This window comes from Thermobia domestica, chromosome 1 (assembly GCF_964235325.1).
Source record: "Thermobia domestica chromosome 1, izTheDome1.hap1.1, whole genome shotgun sequence".
NCBI classification, from domain to species: Eukaryota; Metazoa; Arthropoda; class Insecta; order Zygentoma; family Lepismatidae; genus Thermobia; species Thermobia domestica.
The window spans coordinates 297,746,422-297,765,926 of record NC_137454.1 but is presented as its reverse complement, the minus strand read 5'-3'; the positions used below and the strand labels follow the sequence as shown (position 1 = coordinate 297,765,926).

The 19,505-nt window shown below is 32.8% G+C and overlaps 1 protein-coding gene across 2 annotated transcripts in view; it reads left to right on the top strand.

Annotated features, from left to right (window-relative positions):
* The window catches only part of LOC145661598 (intermembrane lipid transfer protein VPS13A-like), a 305,499-nt gene that overhangs the window by 148,543 nt on the left and 137,451 nt on the right, over positions 1-19,505 (top strand). For both annotated transcript variants that reach the window (XM_081726923.1, XM_081726919.1), the window contains exons 32-36: positions 13,317-13,502; positions 14,551-14,666; positions 16,282-16,495; positions 17,239-17,338; positions 18,560-18,711. In XM_081726923.1, the coding sequence (XP_081583049.1) occupies positions 13,317-13,502; positions 14,551-14,666; positions 16,282-16,495; positions 17,239-17,338; positions 18,560-18,711 (768 nt within the window). The remainder of the gene's footprint in view (positions 1-13,316; positions 13,503-14,550; positions 14,667-16,281; positions 16,496-17,238; positions 17,339-18,559; positions 18,712-19,505) is intronic.

Sequence of the window (19,505 nt, the reverse complement as noted above, 5' to 3'; positions counted from 1 at the left end):
GAATGATCTTAGGTCGTTCCACAGGGAATAACATCATTTTCTTCGTCAATTACACATGCAACTAAAGAGATATATCAATTATCACAATTTCTATACGTTATTATAAGTCATCGCTTATTCAACATTGCATCAATAACTTGGTAGAGATTAAAGATATTTAAAAACTGACTTCATATTCGTGTTTCTGGTGACATTCTAGCCTACAATTATGTACCACACACATATCTTTCCATTTTTTTTTTAAATGACCTCAATCCATTATGGTGGATACCAAGATGACCGACGCCATGGTCACCTACAGCGATCAAGTTCCCCTACCCATACAGTATTACTATATCGTCAATCTCTTAACTACACGTCTCTAGCACGGCTGTTACGGGACTTTGGGACACCCTGTATATATATATATATATATATATATATATATATATATATATACAATACATTCTGTTCATGAGCCTCAAAATACATCTTTTCCCTTACAGGTTTCTTTCACTATTCCTATCCTTGCTTTTATTTCCTCTCCATATCTTCTTCACTATTTCGCTTGCTTTCTTTTGTAGTTGACTGTTTTTTCGTTCAAATCAACATTGCTTTGGCTTATCCTCTTATGCTCTTTTCCTTTCTGAACCCAAATTCCTTTTTTTTTTATCGGCTTTGTCTTCGTTCTGGTATAAATCACTTCACTAAAGTATTTAGATTCATGTTTTTTTGCGCCAATAATAGCAATATAATTACGTATTCTCCAGTGGCGGCTAATGTTAATGTTGCAGCGTTGCGCAACGACCAAAGTATTTCAAGAAAAAAAAAAAAATATTATTAGCAGTAGTAGTAAAGAACAGGAAAAAATATTTTCTAATGCTCCCATATACTTTAAATAACATATGTTTTACTTCTATAACTGTAAAATCCATTAATCCGTTTCAAAAAACGAAAAACAATGCGTCACAGTCTCTAATTTATGTTGCGTTGCAGCGAGCATACGACGACCAGATTCCTTCAGCGTGGCAATTGGAGCGAATGTTAAGTATCCTTTCCCCTATCTCAGAAGTTAAAGGCTCTGGTCGTTGCTGTGCTTCTGCAACAACGCAGCACGGTTTCCAGTGAAGAGGTTTCTCGTGCTAAATAAGATATCTGAATCTTATTTCTTTACCAATTACAAATGGAATTTATTTTTATGCATTCATATTTTTAAATTACGGGACTATACTGAAGCAAATCAATATAATGACAATTAAAGAAAAAACTGATTGCAGAATTAAAGAATGAGATAGAAAATATGTAATAAAGTAGAACAAATGAAAGTTAACACGCATTTACTACTTAATTCTTAGCTTATATAGATAATGAAGGCTTCTTGTACAGCAATTTGTGAACCAGATATTAATAAGTCAATATATAGAATCCCCCCCCCCCTTTGTGGATAGTATTTTAGCATATACATATTTTTTTATAAAACAAATTTATTTTATACTCTTGATAACTTTCCACATAAAACTACATGATGGGAAACGCCACATTGGATTTGGGACTAGTTAGCAATGCTCACGGACGTAGCCACAAGGGAGGGAGTAGTACTCCCCCGCGTATATTGCGCCGAGTCAGCAAAAATTTTTGTGACGTCATAGGTCAAAGGTCAATGACCTTGGCCAGGGGTCAATGACCTAGGGGTACTTAGGACCACCCCCTCTAAATTTTGGCAGGGGTACCTTGGCCCACCCCCTAAATTTTGGCAGGGGTACATAGGACCACCCCCCTTAAATTTTGGAAATTGCCAAATCTAAAAATTTGGTATGGTAGGGTAGGACCATAGTATGTATCTCTATCGGTATTGGGTGTCTATGTCGTTCCCTTTTATGGGTAAAAAATTGCCAAAAATTCAAATTTCGGGGTTTTTGACCTAATTTATCCCCTTGGATGAGGTGTTATTACCTTATATAGTTATATGGGCGTATACAGGGGTTCATTACCTTTCATAAGACATGTGAATATTAATGCACCCCTTTAAAAATTTGGGAGGGGTACCTTGGCCCACCCCTTCATTTTTAGAAATTGCCCAATTTAAACATTTGGTATTATAGTATAGGACGCTAATATGGATCACTATAAATTTGGGTGGTCCACCTCGTTCCCTTTTAGGGGTACAAAATTGCCAAAATATAAACGTAAGCAATACGTTGTACCACGTGTTTGGTTTTCGAAATAATTTATCTCCTTGGATGAGGTCCTATTACCTTATATGATTATATGGTCATGTATAGGGGTCCATTCCTTTCATAAGACATAGGTACATTAATGCACCCCTTGAAAATTTTGGCAGGGGTACATAGGACCACCCCCCCACCCCCCTTAAATTTTGCAAATTGCCAAATCTAAAAATTTGGTATGGTAGCCTAGGACCTTAGTATGTACCTCTATCAGTATTGGGTGTCTATGTCGTTCCCTTTCATGGGTAAAAAATTGCCAAAAATTCAAATTTCGGGGTTTTTTGACCTAATTTATCCCCTTGGATGAGGTGTTATTACCTTATATAGTTATATGGGCGTATACAGGGGTCCATTACCTTTCATAAGATATGGGTATATTTGTGCATTCCTTTAAAAATTTGGGAGGGGTACTTTGGCCCACCCCTTAAATTTTGGAAATTGACCAATTTAAACATTGGGTATTATAGCACAGGACCCTAATATGTATCGTGATAAATTTGGGCGGTCCACCTCATTCCCTTCTAGGGGTACAAAATTGCCAAAATATAAACGTAAGCAATACGTTATACCACGTGGTTGGTTTTTGGTCGATTTTATTCCCTTTGATGAGGTGTTATTATCCTATATAGTTATATGGGCGTATACAGGGGTTCATTACCTTTCATAACATATGGGTATATTAATGCACCCCTTGAAAAATTTGGGAGGGGTACCTTGGCCCACCCCCTTAAATTTTGGAAATTGACCAAATTAAACATTGGGTATTATAGTACAGGACCCTAATATGTATCGTGATAAATTTGGGCGGTCCACCTCGTTCCCTTCTAGGGGTACAAAATTGCCAAAATATAAACGTAAGCAAAACGTTATACCACGTGTTTGGGTTTTGATCGGTTTTATCCCCTTTGATGAGGTGTTATTAACCTATATAGTTATATGGTCATGTATAGGGGTCCATTACCTTTCATAAGATATGGGTACATGTGTGCACTCCTTTAAAAATTTGGGAGGGGTACCTTGGCCCACCCCTTAAATTTTAGAAATTGCTCATTTTATATATTTGGTATTATAGTACCGGATCCTAACATGTATTATGATAAATTTGGATGGTCCACCTCGTTTCCTTCTAGGGGTACAAAATTGTCAAAATATAAATGTAAGCAATACGTTGTACCACGTGTTTGGTCTTTTGGCCCAATTTATCCTCTTGGATGAGGTTCTATTACCTTATATGGTTATATGGTTATGTATAGGGGTCTATTCCCTATCATAAGACATAGGTACATTTGTGCACTCCTTTAAAAATTTGGGAGGGGTACTTTGGCCCACCCCTTAAATTTTAGAAATTGCTCATTTTATATATTTGGTATTATAGTACTGGACCCTAACATGTATTATGATAAATTTGGGTGGTCCACCTCGTTCCCTTTTAGGAGTACAAATTGCCAAAATATAAACGTAAGCAATACGTTGTACCACGTGTTTGGTTTTACCTAAGTTATCCCCTTGGATGAGGTCCTATTACCTTATATGGTTATATGATCATGTATAGGGGTCCATTCCTTTCATAAGACATAGGTACATTTGTGCACTCCTTTAAAAATTTGGGAGGGGTACTTTGGCCCACCCCTTTAATTTTGGAAATTGCCCCTTTTTACATGTTTGGTATTATAGTATAGAACCCTAATATATATTACTATAAATTTGGGTGGTTTACCACGTTTCCTTTGATGGGTACGAAATTGCCAAATTTTAGTACAACCACGTGTTTGGTTTTGGCTCAATTTATCCCCTTGGATGAGGTCCTATTACCTTATATGGTTATATGATCATGTATAGGGGTCCATTCCATATCCCCTTAAATTTTGGAAATTTTCCAATTTAAGCATTCGGTATCATAGTACATGACCTCAACATGTATCATGATAAATTTGGGTGGTCCATCTTGTTCCCTTTCATGGGTAAAAATTACTAAAATATAAACATAAGCAATATGTTGTACCATGCGTTTGGTTTTTGGCCCAATTTCTTCCCTTTGATGGGGTTCTATTACCTTATATGGTTATATGGTCATGTATATGGGTTCATTTCCTATCATAAGACATGGGTACATTGACGCACCCCTTGAAAAATTTGGGAGGGGTATCTTGGCTCATCCACTCGGTTTTAGAAATTGTTTTAATATAAGCATTTGGTATCATAGTACAGGACTTCAATATGTACCACTATAAATTTGGATGGTCCACATCGTTCCCTTTCATGGGTAAAGAACTACCAAAAATCGAATTTCGGAGGTTATTGACACCTATTTAGCACGTTATATGGTTTATTACCTTTATATGTTTATGTTCCCTTTTAAATTTGGGAATTATCAAATAACAAAATTCGGTAAACGTTTTCTAGGACCCATTGGTGTTCCTCTTATGGCCAAATATTCAAAATTTAAATGTTATTGACCGGCTTTATTATTGAATAAGTACAGGATTTATTACTTTTTCATAAGACACAGGTGTATTTGTGTACCAATCTTTAATTTTGGGAGGGGTACATTTCTTATTGTCATATCAATAATTGGTAATTGTTCTTTGGGTAAATCATTATGATCACGTGATCAGTTATTGACCTATGATGGGATTAGGAGTCCAGGACATTGGTACATTGAAACTTTGTAGGATAATTTGAGAATGCGTCATTGGTATTGATTATTACAGCCAAATATAAACGTAAGCAATACGATGTACCACGTGATTGACCTTGATGAGGTAGTGTACAGGGATACATAGCTAACCTTATTGAATCTTATGACTCATAGTCTTAAGGGAATACATGCTACAACACTGGCAAAGTTATTGTTGATGCAATTTGATTGGTTGATCACTATCTTTCGTGCAATCTGATTGGCTGATCACTATCTTTCGTGCAATCTGATTGGTTGCTGATTTTCAAATCTTTGCTGCATTCAGTTTTTAAGTTTTGTTTAACATTTAAAAATCTTGGTTTCGTTCAACATTTTGGACTCACTGATAAATATGATCAAAACCGTTTATTTGTTAATCGAATAGTTAAAAACCGGATAAAGTTTGACGGTTAACCGTGAAACGTAAAATTATTTTTAGTTTGAAATTTTTTGTTTTAATTTTTTTGTTTCAGAATTTTGTTTGAAATTTGTTTCAAAATTTTTTGTTTGAAAATTTTTTTGTTTGAAATTTTTTGTTGCAAAATTTTGTTTGAATTTTTTTAGTTTAAAAATTTTTGTTTCGAAATTTGTTTCAAAATTTTTTGTTTGAAATTTTTTTGTTTGAAAATTTTGTTGCAAAATTTTGTTTGAAAATTTTTTGTTTAAAATTTTTTGTTCGAAATTTTTGTTTTGAAATTTTTCGTTACCAGTTTTTTTTGTTTAAAATTTTTCGTTTGAAATTTTTTTCGTTTGAAAATTTTGTTTCCAAATTTTTTCGTTTCAAAAATTTTGTTTGAAAGTTTGGTTTGACATTTTTTTTAAAGATTGTGCACTCATTAGTAAAGAACCGGAACTGTTTAGAACAAAAACCTTTGTCAATATTTTTTTTCATGATGCAATAGTACACGTCAGAATATGGAGTTGTACTTGAAATGAAAAAACACAATTCATTGAAATGGATCATTTTATTACACTCCACATACATCCATACCAGATAAATTATCTGGATATTGTCGATACAATGTATTTTGAACTTCTTGCACTAGTTTGTCTTTAGCGTATAATTTTAATTCCAATTGAAGTCTTTTAAGGTCTATTGCGATATCAATTGGTGGAAACTCAATGTTCATTTGATCACAAATAAACTGTTTATCAATACAGGTATGCACCCACGAACGATGTTGACAACCATCACAATATCTAGATACATGTTGTACAACATGACACATTTTTGAAGGAATATACTTGTTTTGTTGCACACTTCCACTGCATGTTTCGCACACTGAAATACGCTGATGAATTTGTTCCATTCTGTTTGTGTTAGATACACCATGTTGCGAGGGACATGAAATGTACTCTTTTTACGTAACAGCACCATCTTCTCTTCGAGGACTGTACGCATCACAACTTCATGATTTGAGTCTAATGATTTGACTATGGTCACATTTAGCTCATCATTCATTTGGTCGATTCGTGCCATTCTTCACAGGTCAGTTGTACACCAAATTGTTCTGCTTTGCCCAATCGAATTACTGGTTCAAATGTTCTAGCACTGATACCAATCATCACATGTTTTGTTTGTTGGATAATAGCTTGCGAAGATGAATTCTTTATCGTTAGAAGTACACATCTTTCCTCCTGAAAAGCACTTGCTCAAATGATTTCACGGTATTGGTTGATTTATAGAACTACGGCTGACGTCATGTGCTGACGTTTGAATTCATGGTTTCATCACAGTTGCTGACGTCATGCTGACCAACCACATTCATACAACTATGTCTGATGTGCTGACGTTTGAATTCATGATTTGCTGACGAATCTGGCTGTGTACTAAATTCAAGTTGATGACTTCGACCCAAGAATCCTTTGTAGCATAAAGATACAGATCCAGTATTTAAGAAACGCAGCAGTTCTTCTTGTTTTGACGCTTCCATGGGTAAATATCTTGCTGGTAAAATTATATTCTTATCATTTTCAAGCTTCACTACGATTCTTAATCCAAACTCTGTAGGGATCATTTGGCTAACTAAGATTCTATAAGGTACATTCTGTTGTAAATCAGTAATCTTGGTAAATGATTTCATCACATCACGCGTGTTTAGAAACTGTAGACAAGTAGCCATGATGATGTTATCATGAATACTAACGCTGGTATGGATGTATGTGGAGTGTAATAAAATGATCCATTTCAATGAATTGTGTTTTTTCATTTCAAGTACAACCCCATATTCTGACGTGTACTATTGCATCATGAAAAAAAATATTGACAAAGGTTTTTGTTCTAAACAGTTCCGGTTCTTTACTAATGAGTGCACAATCTTTAAAAAAAATGTCAAACCAAACTTTCAAACAAAATTTTTGAAACGAAAAAATTTGGAAACAAAATTTTCAAACGAAAAAAAATTCAAACGAAAAATTTTAAACAAAAAAAACTGGTAACGAAAAATTTCAAAACAAAAATTTCGAACAAAAAATTTTAAACAAAAAATTTTCAAACAAAATTTTGCAACAAAATTTTCAAACAAAAAAATTTCAAACAAAATTTTGAAACAAATTTCGAAACAAAAATTTTTAAACTAAAAAAAATTCAAACAAAATTTTGCAACAAAAAATTTCAAACAAAAAAATTTTCAAACAAAAAATTTTGAAACAAATTTCAAACAAAATTCTGAAACAAAAAAATTAAAACAAAAAATTTCAAACTAAAAATAATTTTACGTTTCACGGTTAACCGTCAAACTTTATCCGGTTTTTAACTATTCGATTAACAAATAAACGGTTTTGATCATATTTATCAGTGAGTCCAAAATGTTGAACGAAACCAAGATTTTTAAATGTTAAACAAAACTTAAAAACTGAATGCAGCAAAGATTTGAAAATCAGCAACCAATCAGATTGCACGAAAGATAGTGATCAGCCAATCAGATTGCACGAAAGATAGTGATCAACCAATCAAATTGCATCAACAATAACTTTGCCAGTGTTGTAACATGTATTCCCTTAAGACTATGAGTCATAAGATTCAATAAGGTTAGCTATGTATCCCTGTACACTACCTCATCAAGGTCAATCACGTGGTACATCGTATTGCTTACGTTTATATTTGGCTGTAATAATCAATACCAATGACGCATTCTCAAATTATCCTACAAAGTTTCAATGTACCAATGTCCTGGACTCCTAATCCCATCATAGGTCAATAACTGATCACGTGATCATAATGATTTACCCAAAGAACAATTACCAATTATTGATATGACAATAAGAAATGTACCCCTCCCAAAATTAAAGATTGGTACACAAATACACCTGTGTCTTATGAAAAAGTAATAAATCCTGTACTTATTCAATAATAAAGCCGGTCAATAACATTTAAATTTTGAATATTTGGCCATAAGAGGAACACCAATGGGTCCTAGAAAACGTTTACCGAATTTTGTTATTTGATAATTCCCAAATTTAAAAGGGAACATAAACATATAAAGGTAATAAACCATATAACGTGCTAAATAGGTGTCAATAACCTCCGAAATTCGATTTTTGGTAGTTCTTTACCCATGAAAGGGAACGATGTGGACCATCCAAATTTATAGTGGTACATATTGAAGTCCTGTACTATGATACCAAATGCTTATATTAAAACAATTTCTAAAACCGAGTGGATGAGCCAAGATACCCCTCCCAAATTTTTCAAGGGGTGCGTCAATGTACCCATGTCTTATGATAGGAAATGAACCCATATACATGACCATATAACCATATAAGGTAATAGAACCCCATCAAAGGGAAGAAATTGGGCCAAAAACCAAACGCATGGTACAACATATTGCTTATGTTTATATTTTAGTAATTTTTACCCATGAAAGGGAACAAGATGGACCACCCAAATTTATCATGATACATGTTGAGGTCATGTACTATGATACCGAATGCTTAAATTGGAAAATTTCCAAAATTTAAGGGGATATGGAATGGACCCCTATACATGATCATATAACCATATAAGGTAATAGGACCTCATCCAAGGGGATAAATTGAGCCAAAACCAAACACGTGGTTGTACTAAAATTTGGCAATTTCGTACCCATCAAAGGAAACGTGGTAAACCACCCAAATTTATAGTAATATATATTAGGGTTCTATACTATAATACCAAACATGTAAAAAGGGGCAATTTCCAAAATTAAAGGGGTGGGCCAAAGTACCCCTCCCAAATTTTTAAAGGAGTGCACAAATGTACCTATGTCTTATGAAAGGAATGGACCCCTATACATGATCATATAACCATATAAGGTAATAGGACCTCATCCAAGGGGATAACTTAGGTAAAACCAAACACGTGGTACAACGTATTGCTTACGTTTATATTTTGGCAATTTGTACTCCTAAAAGGGAACGAGGTGGACCACCCAAATTTATCATAATACATGTTAGGGTCCAGTACTATAATACCAAATATATAAAATGAGCAATTTCTAAAATTTAAGGGGTGGGCCAAAGTACCCCTCCCAAATTTTTAAAGGAGTGCACAAATGTACCTATGTCTTATGATAGGGAATAGACCCCTATACATAACCATATAACCATATAAGGTAATAGAACCTCATCCAAGAGGATAAATTGGGCCAAAAGACCAAACACGTGGTACAACGTATTGCTTACATTTATATTTTGACAATTTTGTACCCCTAGAAGGAAACGAGGTGGACCATCCAAATTTATCATAATACATGTTAGGATCCGGTACTATAATACCAAATATATAAAATGAGCAATTTCTAAAATTTAAGGGGTGGGCCAAGGTACCCCTCCCAAATTTTTAAAGGAGTGCACACATGTACCCATATCTTATGAAAGGTAATGGACCCCTATACATGACCATATAACTATATAGGTTAATAACACCTCATCAAAGGGGATAAAACCGATCAAAACCCAAACACGTGGTATAACGTTTTGCTTACGTTTATATTTTGGCAATTTTGTACCCCTAGAAGGGAACGAGGTGGACCGCCCAAATTTATCACGATACATATTAGGGTCCTGTACTATAATACCCAATGTTTAATTTGGTCAATTTCCAAAATTTAAGGGGGTGGGCCAAGGTACCCCTCCCAAATTTTTCAAGGGGTGCATTAATATACCCATATGTTATGAAAGGTAATGAACCCCTGTATACGCCCATATAACTATATAGGATAATAACACCTCATCAAAGGGAATAAAATCGACCAAAAACCAACCACGTGGTATAACGTATTGCTTACGTTTATATTTTGGCAATTTTGTACCCCTAGAAGGGAATGAGGTGGACCGCCCAAATTTATCACGATACATATTAGGGTCCTGTGCTATAATACCCAATGTTTAAATTGGTCAATTTCCAAAATTTAAGGGGTGGGCCAAAGTACCCCTCCCAAATTTTTAAAGGAATGCACAAATATACCCATATCTTATGAAAGGTAATGGACCCCTGTATACGCCCATATAACTATATAAGGTAATAACACCTCATCCAAGGGGATAAATTAGGTCAAAAAACCCCGAAATTTGAATTTTTGGCAATTTTTTACCCATGAAAGGGAACGACATAGACACCCAATACTGATAGAGGTACATACTAAGGTCCTAGGCTACCATACCAAATTTTTAGATTTGGCAATTTCCAAAATTTAAGGGGGGTGGGGGGGGTGGTCCTATGTACCCCTGCCAAAATTTTCAAGGGGTGCATTAATGTACCTATGTCTTATGAAAGGAATGGACCCCTATACATGACCATATAATCATATAAGGTAATAGGACCTCATCCAAGGAGATAAATTATTTCGAAAACCAAACACGTGGTACAACGTATTGCTTACGTTTATATTTTGGCAATTTTGTACCCCTAAAAGGGAACGAGGTGGACCACCCAAATTTATAGTGATCCATATTAGCGTCCTATACTATAATACCAAATGTTTAAATTGGGCAATTTCTAAAAATGAAGGGGTGGGCCAAGGTACCCCTCCCAAATTTTTAAAGGGGTGCATTAATATTCACATGTCTTATGAAAGGTAATGAACCCCTGTATACGCCCATATAACTATATAAGGTAATAACACCTCATCCAAGGGGATAAATTAGGTCAAAAACCCCGAAATTTGAATTTTTGGCAATTTTTTACCCATAAAAGGGAACGACATAGACACCCAATACCGATAGAGATACATACTATGGTCCTACCCTACCATACCAAATTTTTAGATTTGGCAATTTCCAAAATTTAAGGGGGGTGGTCCTATGTACCCCTGCCAAAATTTAGGGGGTGGGCCAAGGTACCCCTGCCAAAATTTAGAGGGGGTGGTCCTAAGTACCCCTAGGTCATTGACCCCTGGCCAAGGTCATTGACCTTTGACCTATGACGTCACAAAAATTTTTGCTGACTCGGCGCAATATACGCGGGGGAGTACTACTGAGGGGTTCACCGGGTCTGGAGCTCCCAACAATTTCCAAACTCGACTAACTTTGTAGACTTTCTTAACAAACTATATTTGTTTAACAGAGAAATGATTCATGTAGGCTAAATATTTGATTTTATGCCTCATCATGTACTCTTTCTTTTCTTATAAAAATAATCGTTCTATCAGTTTTTTTTTTTTTTTTCAAAAAATATAAGTGACTGTAATTAACTACTTATCTTCTTTTCGGGTGCAGAATAAGACAGGTTCGATATTACATAGATGTATTGGGCTCCTTCAAATACTTTGCACCCCTCCCAGCAAACCTTTCTGGGTGTATAGATCTGGCAATGCTGTTTTTAGCTTCTGTTACATGCTGATCCTACATCTTGTGGGTTTCAAAGTATGCTTTCCAGAACGTATCACTAATAAACATTGTTTCGCCTTGTGTGGAAGTATATTGTGTTCATTGTGCATTTCTTACAACCAAGACGGATGATTTGAAATGTAGTTTTTCTTTTAGGCACGTGTGTGGGTTGGTGTATATAAGTGCCATTCGCGATTCATATACTTCTTTTGTATCAGCTGTCTTTCCTGAATCTGCTGTTCTGGGTCTTAGTTATTAGATTTACTTCAGTTGTGTGTGCTCTAATTCTGTAAATAACCTACAAATTCTGAGTGAATTCTATTCCATGATTTCTTCAGAAGAGTATTAAAAAAAACGGTTTAAATTCACAGGACATCTTACGGCAACAATGTTGTTTGCCTTAGGTATATTTCTACAATTTGTTTTAAATTTTCCTAGATAAACTGTGAATAAAGTGTGTTCAATTTACATGTTTTTATAACACTAATTTCTGCCACGAGCTGTCTTCTGTCTACGCTGCAGAGGAATTTGGATCACTGTCAGAGACTGGGTTTCCTAGAATGAATTGTATACCATGATTTCTGTAAATAACTTACAGAAGAAAAGCAATTTGCCCAGCTCTCCACTGAGGGAAAACTTGCAATTAAGGCTTAGACAAAACGAGCAAAGGGCAATTCAGAAGAGTATTAAAAAAACGGTTTAAATTCACAGGACATCTTACGGCAACAATGTTGTTTGCCTTAGATATATTTCTACAATTTGTTTTAAATTTTCCTCGATAAACTGTGAATAAAGTGTGTTCAATTTACATGTTTTTATAACACTAATTTCTGCCACGAACTGTCTTCAGTCTACGCTGCAGAGGAATTTGGATCACTGCCAGGGACTGGGTTTGCTAGAATGAATTGTTCGCAATAATCTAGCAAAAATATTTAGTAAATTTACAAAGCTTCTGAAATTAATATTAACTGTACCTAGGACGTCAGCAAAAGAAGGCAGGCGTTTTTCCACATCGAAAAGAATTGACACTTTTAAGGAATTGAATGTTCCAAGAAAGGTTATCAATATTGGTTATACTTTCCATCGAAAAAGACCTGATAAGGGGAATACCAGAGTTCAACCAGCATGTATTAGACAAATTTAATCCAATTAAAGAAAGGAGAATGGACTTACTAATTAAATAAGGTGGTTAATCGAATAAAATGTTCTGCATTATTTTTTTAATTTTTTAAAATCAGAATTTTATTTAATATCACATGTCACATAGCATTTGCATCCAAAGTTATGCTGATCAGTCAATGAGTGCAGTTTATATATTCTGTCTCCGATTGTTCGTACTGCAACACCCGAAACCACAATCCACCGGCCGCCACTGGTATTCTCCTTGTCACCAAAACTTTTCTTTTTGTAAAATTGTTATTATCTTATCTTATCTTGTCATTTTTTAAAACTCAAAGTGTCTGACAAAATAATTTCATACAGATCATTTGTACAGGCTGCTTATTCGTGAAGTAAATTTACTACTCTTTTAGTTACAGTATATTATAACACTCGTAACACATTATCTAAAATACAATAAAGATTGAAATACCTGGTTAATATGTAATACCATTATTCTATTCCAGATAATACACTTTATGATCATGCACATTACTCAAGTACAAATCTAAGTGAAACGATTACAATGGCTGTGCCGAAAATCCATGTGACGTTTGAGTTAGAGTGCGATGGACAGCATATACCAGTCTTATTTTTGAAATCATCTCTGCAGGGAAGTGCTCATGACTGGTCGAAACAGATGCACATGAAAGGTATTATTACTTTTTGTTCTTTTGGTGAAGTAGCATAAAGTAATTATAGTAAACAGAATAAAATAGAATTAATATCATAATTCTTTCATCTTACAGTTAACTTTGCCTATACCAAGAGGAGCAAATACCGTGTTCGTACTTTCTGTTAGACTAATTCTATCTTCATTCATTTTGCCACCTTCCACTAATTAATTCATAACTTTTCATTTGACTTTACTGTTGTCTCTTTCAGCCTAAACAGCGTTGAACTAAGTGTTTTATACTTGAAAGAACATTAACTTCAAAATATTCTAGTGCAGTAAAATTCTCTCCTGACACTTACTGAATTCACCGAAGTTTTGTATCAGATATGATACTTTCTTAACACAGCAAGGAATAAACGTACGAAGGTATTGTTATATGAATTGTGGTGGTAGGGTTTTAATAAAATTTTCACGTAGAAAATTATTTATTAGGTAAATGATTATCAAGAAGGTACAAAATGAATTCGTACTATTTATCTTGAGATTTTATGATTCTCTTTCTTTATTATTTGTTTTGTAAGTTAGTTAAGATTGAAATTTTGAAAGGACAATTTGGAGAAAAATTCTTTAAAATTGTTGTATTTTTAGAATGTTAAATTTTATTAAGTTAACTCATCGTTGTCACTAGAAACTAGATTGGAGTTGGCTTTTACCTTTGAAGATTTCGAAAAAAATACTAAGTTTCCAGTAAAATACCAAAAAGTTATAATTACTCAGAAATTATTAACTGTAAATATTTTTAAAGTAAGTGAAACATACTTTGTATTGCTTTAGAGTCAAATTTAACTCTTACACGAAAAGTTTATAGTTTTGAGGAAGCGAACTCTAATTACCAGAAACTTGAAAACAAAATAATGTAGATTTTGTTGACAGGGCAAAATTATTCATTGCACATATAATGTGGTGTCTCCATTTTACTTCATTGACTTTATTGTAAGAGTACGTGTAATGTATTACTAAAGATTATGCACAATATATTGTCACAATCATATATTTTATGTTGATTATTATTATTGTTCTTGAAGGCGAAGTTCAAGTTCAAGCTTCGTATTATAATCAAGATGTAAGAACTTGGGAACCACTTTTAGAACCTCACGTGGAACAAGAAAGTGTTTATCGTCCGTTAGACATTCTAGTGAAGGTATGAGTTTTATTTTAAATTCTTAAGTGTACAAATATTTGAAATCTTATAAGATTAATATTATTGAACGTTGTTACTCTGTCAAGAATTGCTACTATGTCGTTTATGTCGGAGGACTATTACTTGATGCCTGCAAATTAATATCTGTGAAGGATTTAGGATTTAGATTTCTGGGCTTTCGGCATCTATGGCAATGTTAGCCTGTCACGTTTTTGAAGGATGACATACCTCGGCGAGCACACTATCCGGAGAAAGAGAAGGAAAACAGGATGGGGGAAGGAAGGAAGAGGCCTGGGACCTATATGTTAGGTACCACTCCGATATATGCCTGGTGTAAATTAGGAAAACCCAGGAAAACCTCGTTCAGGATAGCTGGACTGAAAAAGCTTTTTGTACTTTTTTGACCGAGTGCCCCCACCGGGAATCGAACCCAGGACCGCTCAAATATCTGCGAAGTAAGCATCTCAGTTATTCTATAAATTGTATCTCTGATCGTGACTCTCAATCTATTATAACACTCCAGCTCCTTATTTTCTAGTTTTCTATCCAGCTTTGTTAACTGCAGAAATAATAATAATAAAAAAAAAAAAATCACCTTCTACCTTTATTCTACTAGCTTAGTGCTTCCACTGAGTAACTGAGCTAAAACCTCTTTCGGGTAGAACACTCACTGTTATACCTAACGTGGTATACCTAATGTGTTTTGAAAGATAAAATATAAAAATGTGAAGTCACAGGAAAACATAAATAAAATTCATTACATTGTATTAGATCAAATTTATCTTATTTATAGTAAAATAAAAACCGTCTATAAGTGTTCTGTATTTGATGATTCCTATGTGCTTTGACATCTGTCTGTTATGTACATTAAGAATGACAGAGAAATAAATAGAGTTCTTAATAACACAATTATTTTTCATTATACTACCTCTTTCGTTATTCAATTGTCTAAAATATTCAAAAATAAATATTAATAATCTTTAATTATCTTATATTATTGGAATAGTTCTATTTAAATTTTTAATCGAAACTTTAATTTAATGAAGGATATGGAAGTTTGAAATAACTTTTTAACAAAATTTTATTTTATGGAAAATGGGAGAACATTTTGCAAAAATTATTAAAACATAGTCAAACACCTAAAAACCGCATGATGTAGCTAAGGCCTGTTTGTGTTTTAGAGTTTTGTATAAGAAATAATTAATAAGTTTAATAAGCAAATCAAAAGATTTCATTGAAGAATTATATATATATATATCTATATATAATTACACTTTATGTTCGCAGCTGATAATGTATATTTTCCCTAATGTAAAATAATCTTGAAACAATTTCCGTAGCAGCCAGATAGGAAATAAACAGAAAATTGCGCACATTTATTTCCTGTGCAGAAATTTATTTCCTGTGCACATTTTCTGATGCATTTAGCAATAGGCTAAGGATAAGTTTTACTTTATATAATGCAAGTGGTTTATATCTAACTACTCAAAATGATAAAAATTTCTACTCTTGTAATAAAATTGAAGACCACTCTTGTCTTTTTGTTGCAAAATGATAAGTAGCATGAATGATTGCAATATCTTGTATATCTTTTCTTTTTTTAAAATTCTGACAGATATTTCAAGGGAAATCGTATCACATATCAAGCCGTTTAGATCAGGGAGATGGTTTACAATTTGATCTCAGTAAAACGCGTCCTCGAAAATCGCCTCCAAATTATGTTGAATCAGAAACTTCTGGAGATGAAGCTGATCAAGATCAAGAAAATGAAATGTCATTCATCCGTAAACAAAATATTCATTCAACTATCAGTTATGGGCAAATGCATGGTAAGTAACGAAAGTATCATAAAAATAGGCAATTTCTTTTAAATAAACGGAAATATATGTAACTTCAAAACGAAAGCAAAAAAACTCACTGCATATACATTTATAGCATTTGTAATAATATCAAAGATGCTGTCATAATGCAGTGCAATCTAGGTTCTTTTGAATTACTTGCAAGTAATTATTATTATTGTTATAATTATTTTCAGTAACAATACAAATCATTCAGTATCCGTATTCTGAAATTAATATTGTCTACATTATTTTTTAAAAAAATCACTCAATTATTTTATTTTTATAACAATTTTATATCCAGTGAATAGCTCAATTGTACCTTGAATAGAACTTCTAAAGAAAAGAGTTCCATAATGAATGCTATCCTTCCACTTTTTGACATTGTATAGATACAATTACCCTGTATGTATGGCAAATTATATAGAAATGTATGAGATATAAAATTTAGAAATTTTCATTGGAATTTTAAGTATGGATGCATATCTCAAAGCAGACAAATGTATGAATCTTTTCGGATATTCCTGAAATGTAGCTTCAACATTCTTCTCTAGCTTTTAAGTGCATTTCCTTCATTTATTTTCGAATGATAGACATTGAAAAAAAATCACCAGGAGGCTTTAAAAATATATTTGTGCCATTATAATTATGTCTTATGTGAAGTTATTCTTTTATTCAATGTTATTGCATATGCACATACTAAATAATATTCCTGATTTCTGTTATGAATACAGAAAGCTCAAGTTTTATTCATTATTCTGATGATTCTGATGGGGAAACTGAAGAAGGAGTTCTAGAAAAACTGGCTACGGCTTTTGGTCATCTCTTCTCGGGGTAAGTTAAGACCAATATATAATGTTCAAAGGTCATGTTTTTCTCCTTCAGATAACTTACGTTATATATATAGTATAGAATAATAACATAAGAATCGTTTAATTCTCAATATTAAAAGAATATGTGTATATCTCTCTCTATCTCTATAAAGAATATATATATATATATATATATATATATATATATATATATATATATATTACAGAGAGAGAGAGAGAGTTAGATATAAAGAGTTACATATGACTTCAATAAACGCATTCCTTATAAAGAATGAACTGTATGTTGTCAATGTTGATCTTTAATTTGTATTTTAATTAAAGATTGTATTTTAATTTAATTATTTCTTACCTCATGCGGGCTTACCTCTGTTACCGATGTTTACTTCAATTATTTTATATTTATTAGCTATATTATTTATTATTTATTATTACATTCATTTATTGTTACATTATTAAACTAAACGGGAAAACAACAAAATAAATAACTATCAGTGAAATATTTGGTATTATTTTATTTACTATGTTCCAAGTGACTAATTCATTGGTTTAAAGTTTTGAAATGATTTTGCATGTTAATACTTTTCTGAAAGAGCTTATATAAATTCTTATTATTTCATCTTAGTTACATATTTTTTTATTTAATGAGTTTGAGATCTTGTTGTAGTTATTATTATATTTTATTTAGTATTATAAAACATATGAAATATTGTGCAATTGTTATCAGAAAGATAAATCCTATCGAATGTTATACAATAATGCTTCGCTAGTTTTACAGCAGGATAGATCTTAATGTTTTTGAGAGAATTCTTATTAGAAGAAAATAACCAAAATATGACTCTGATACAAATAAAAATGGATAGAAGTTGATACAGATAATTTACATATAAGATGGTATCCATTAACTGATTTTGTCTTTTTGCCTAGAAAGACTTTAATACTGTCATTTATTTTGAACACAAACTATGTCGAAAAATATACTACAAGCGTGTGAGCTTTAACAGTTTTCCCTTTATGTCCCTGTACATAACCTATTAGTAATGTACTTCCATGTTTTTCTACCTGGTTTTACCTTTAGCTCTGAAAACTGGAATACACTATTGCTCGAAATATTTGATACCTAGTATTGACATGTAGTTAAGAGATAAGACATCATTTTATCTGTTCATTAATTTATTAACTTCTTGTGATGAGCTCCTATAACACCGTTGATTAATATTTATAGAGACAGTAGTGATGGTGAAGCAAGTGATTCGGACGACTCCAGCACTGGAGAACCTTCACTGGAAACAGAAGAAGCATCACCGGATGAAACTGCAAGTTTTATTAGTGCGGATATGGGTGGTGAAGAAAGAGCCGTCTTCTTGAAGAAACAAGGTAATAAAGCAAGGTTAATATATCAGCATTTACGCAGTTTTTTTTTTTTTTTTAATGCATAACACAAGGTACAATTTTAACCATATTCATCTACATTCGAAATTTATGCCTTTATTATCAAACTATTAATCAATTTCAATAAACTTTCATATCTAAATGTCTGATAGGTATTCTGAACTGTACAAATTTTATATATTTTTTGACGTTAATATTTCTAGAAACTTTTTATGTAAACTCAAATGTTTACGGTACTAATAAATTCAAGCAGATCTTGACTAATTATTGATATAAAAATAACAAACATGAGTAATATTTGCGTTCCTGAAATTTAGATGAACTTTATTATAATTCTAGTCTACGTAAATATTCTTATTATTTAAAATTATAATAAAATTTCTGTTGGAATCAATTTATAAGATTTAACACTTTGAAAAGTATCACGAGAACATAACGAAAAAAAATCTTGATATATTTACATATCTTGTTATTAATAAATGTAATCTACTGTAGATTAAATATAAATAAATAAATTCAATATGAAACTTTTTATTCTACATTTTTAAAAATTACTTTTATTCTATATCTACAAATTAGAGAAATAAAATAAATTGTATTTCTTTTGCAATAGCGTATGTTGAGAACCAAAATGTCGTATCTCAGTAGCAAAAAAATGCTGCGCTAACATGGGGTAATTATGACATGGTTGATTGTCGGATCGGAAACCTCTTCAACTTAGAGCAATAGAGTCAATAGCATACTCAACGTCGCTTAAAGTGCAATATCCTGTTTGTAGT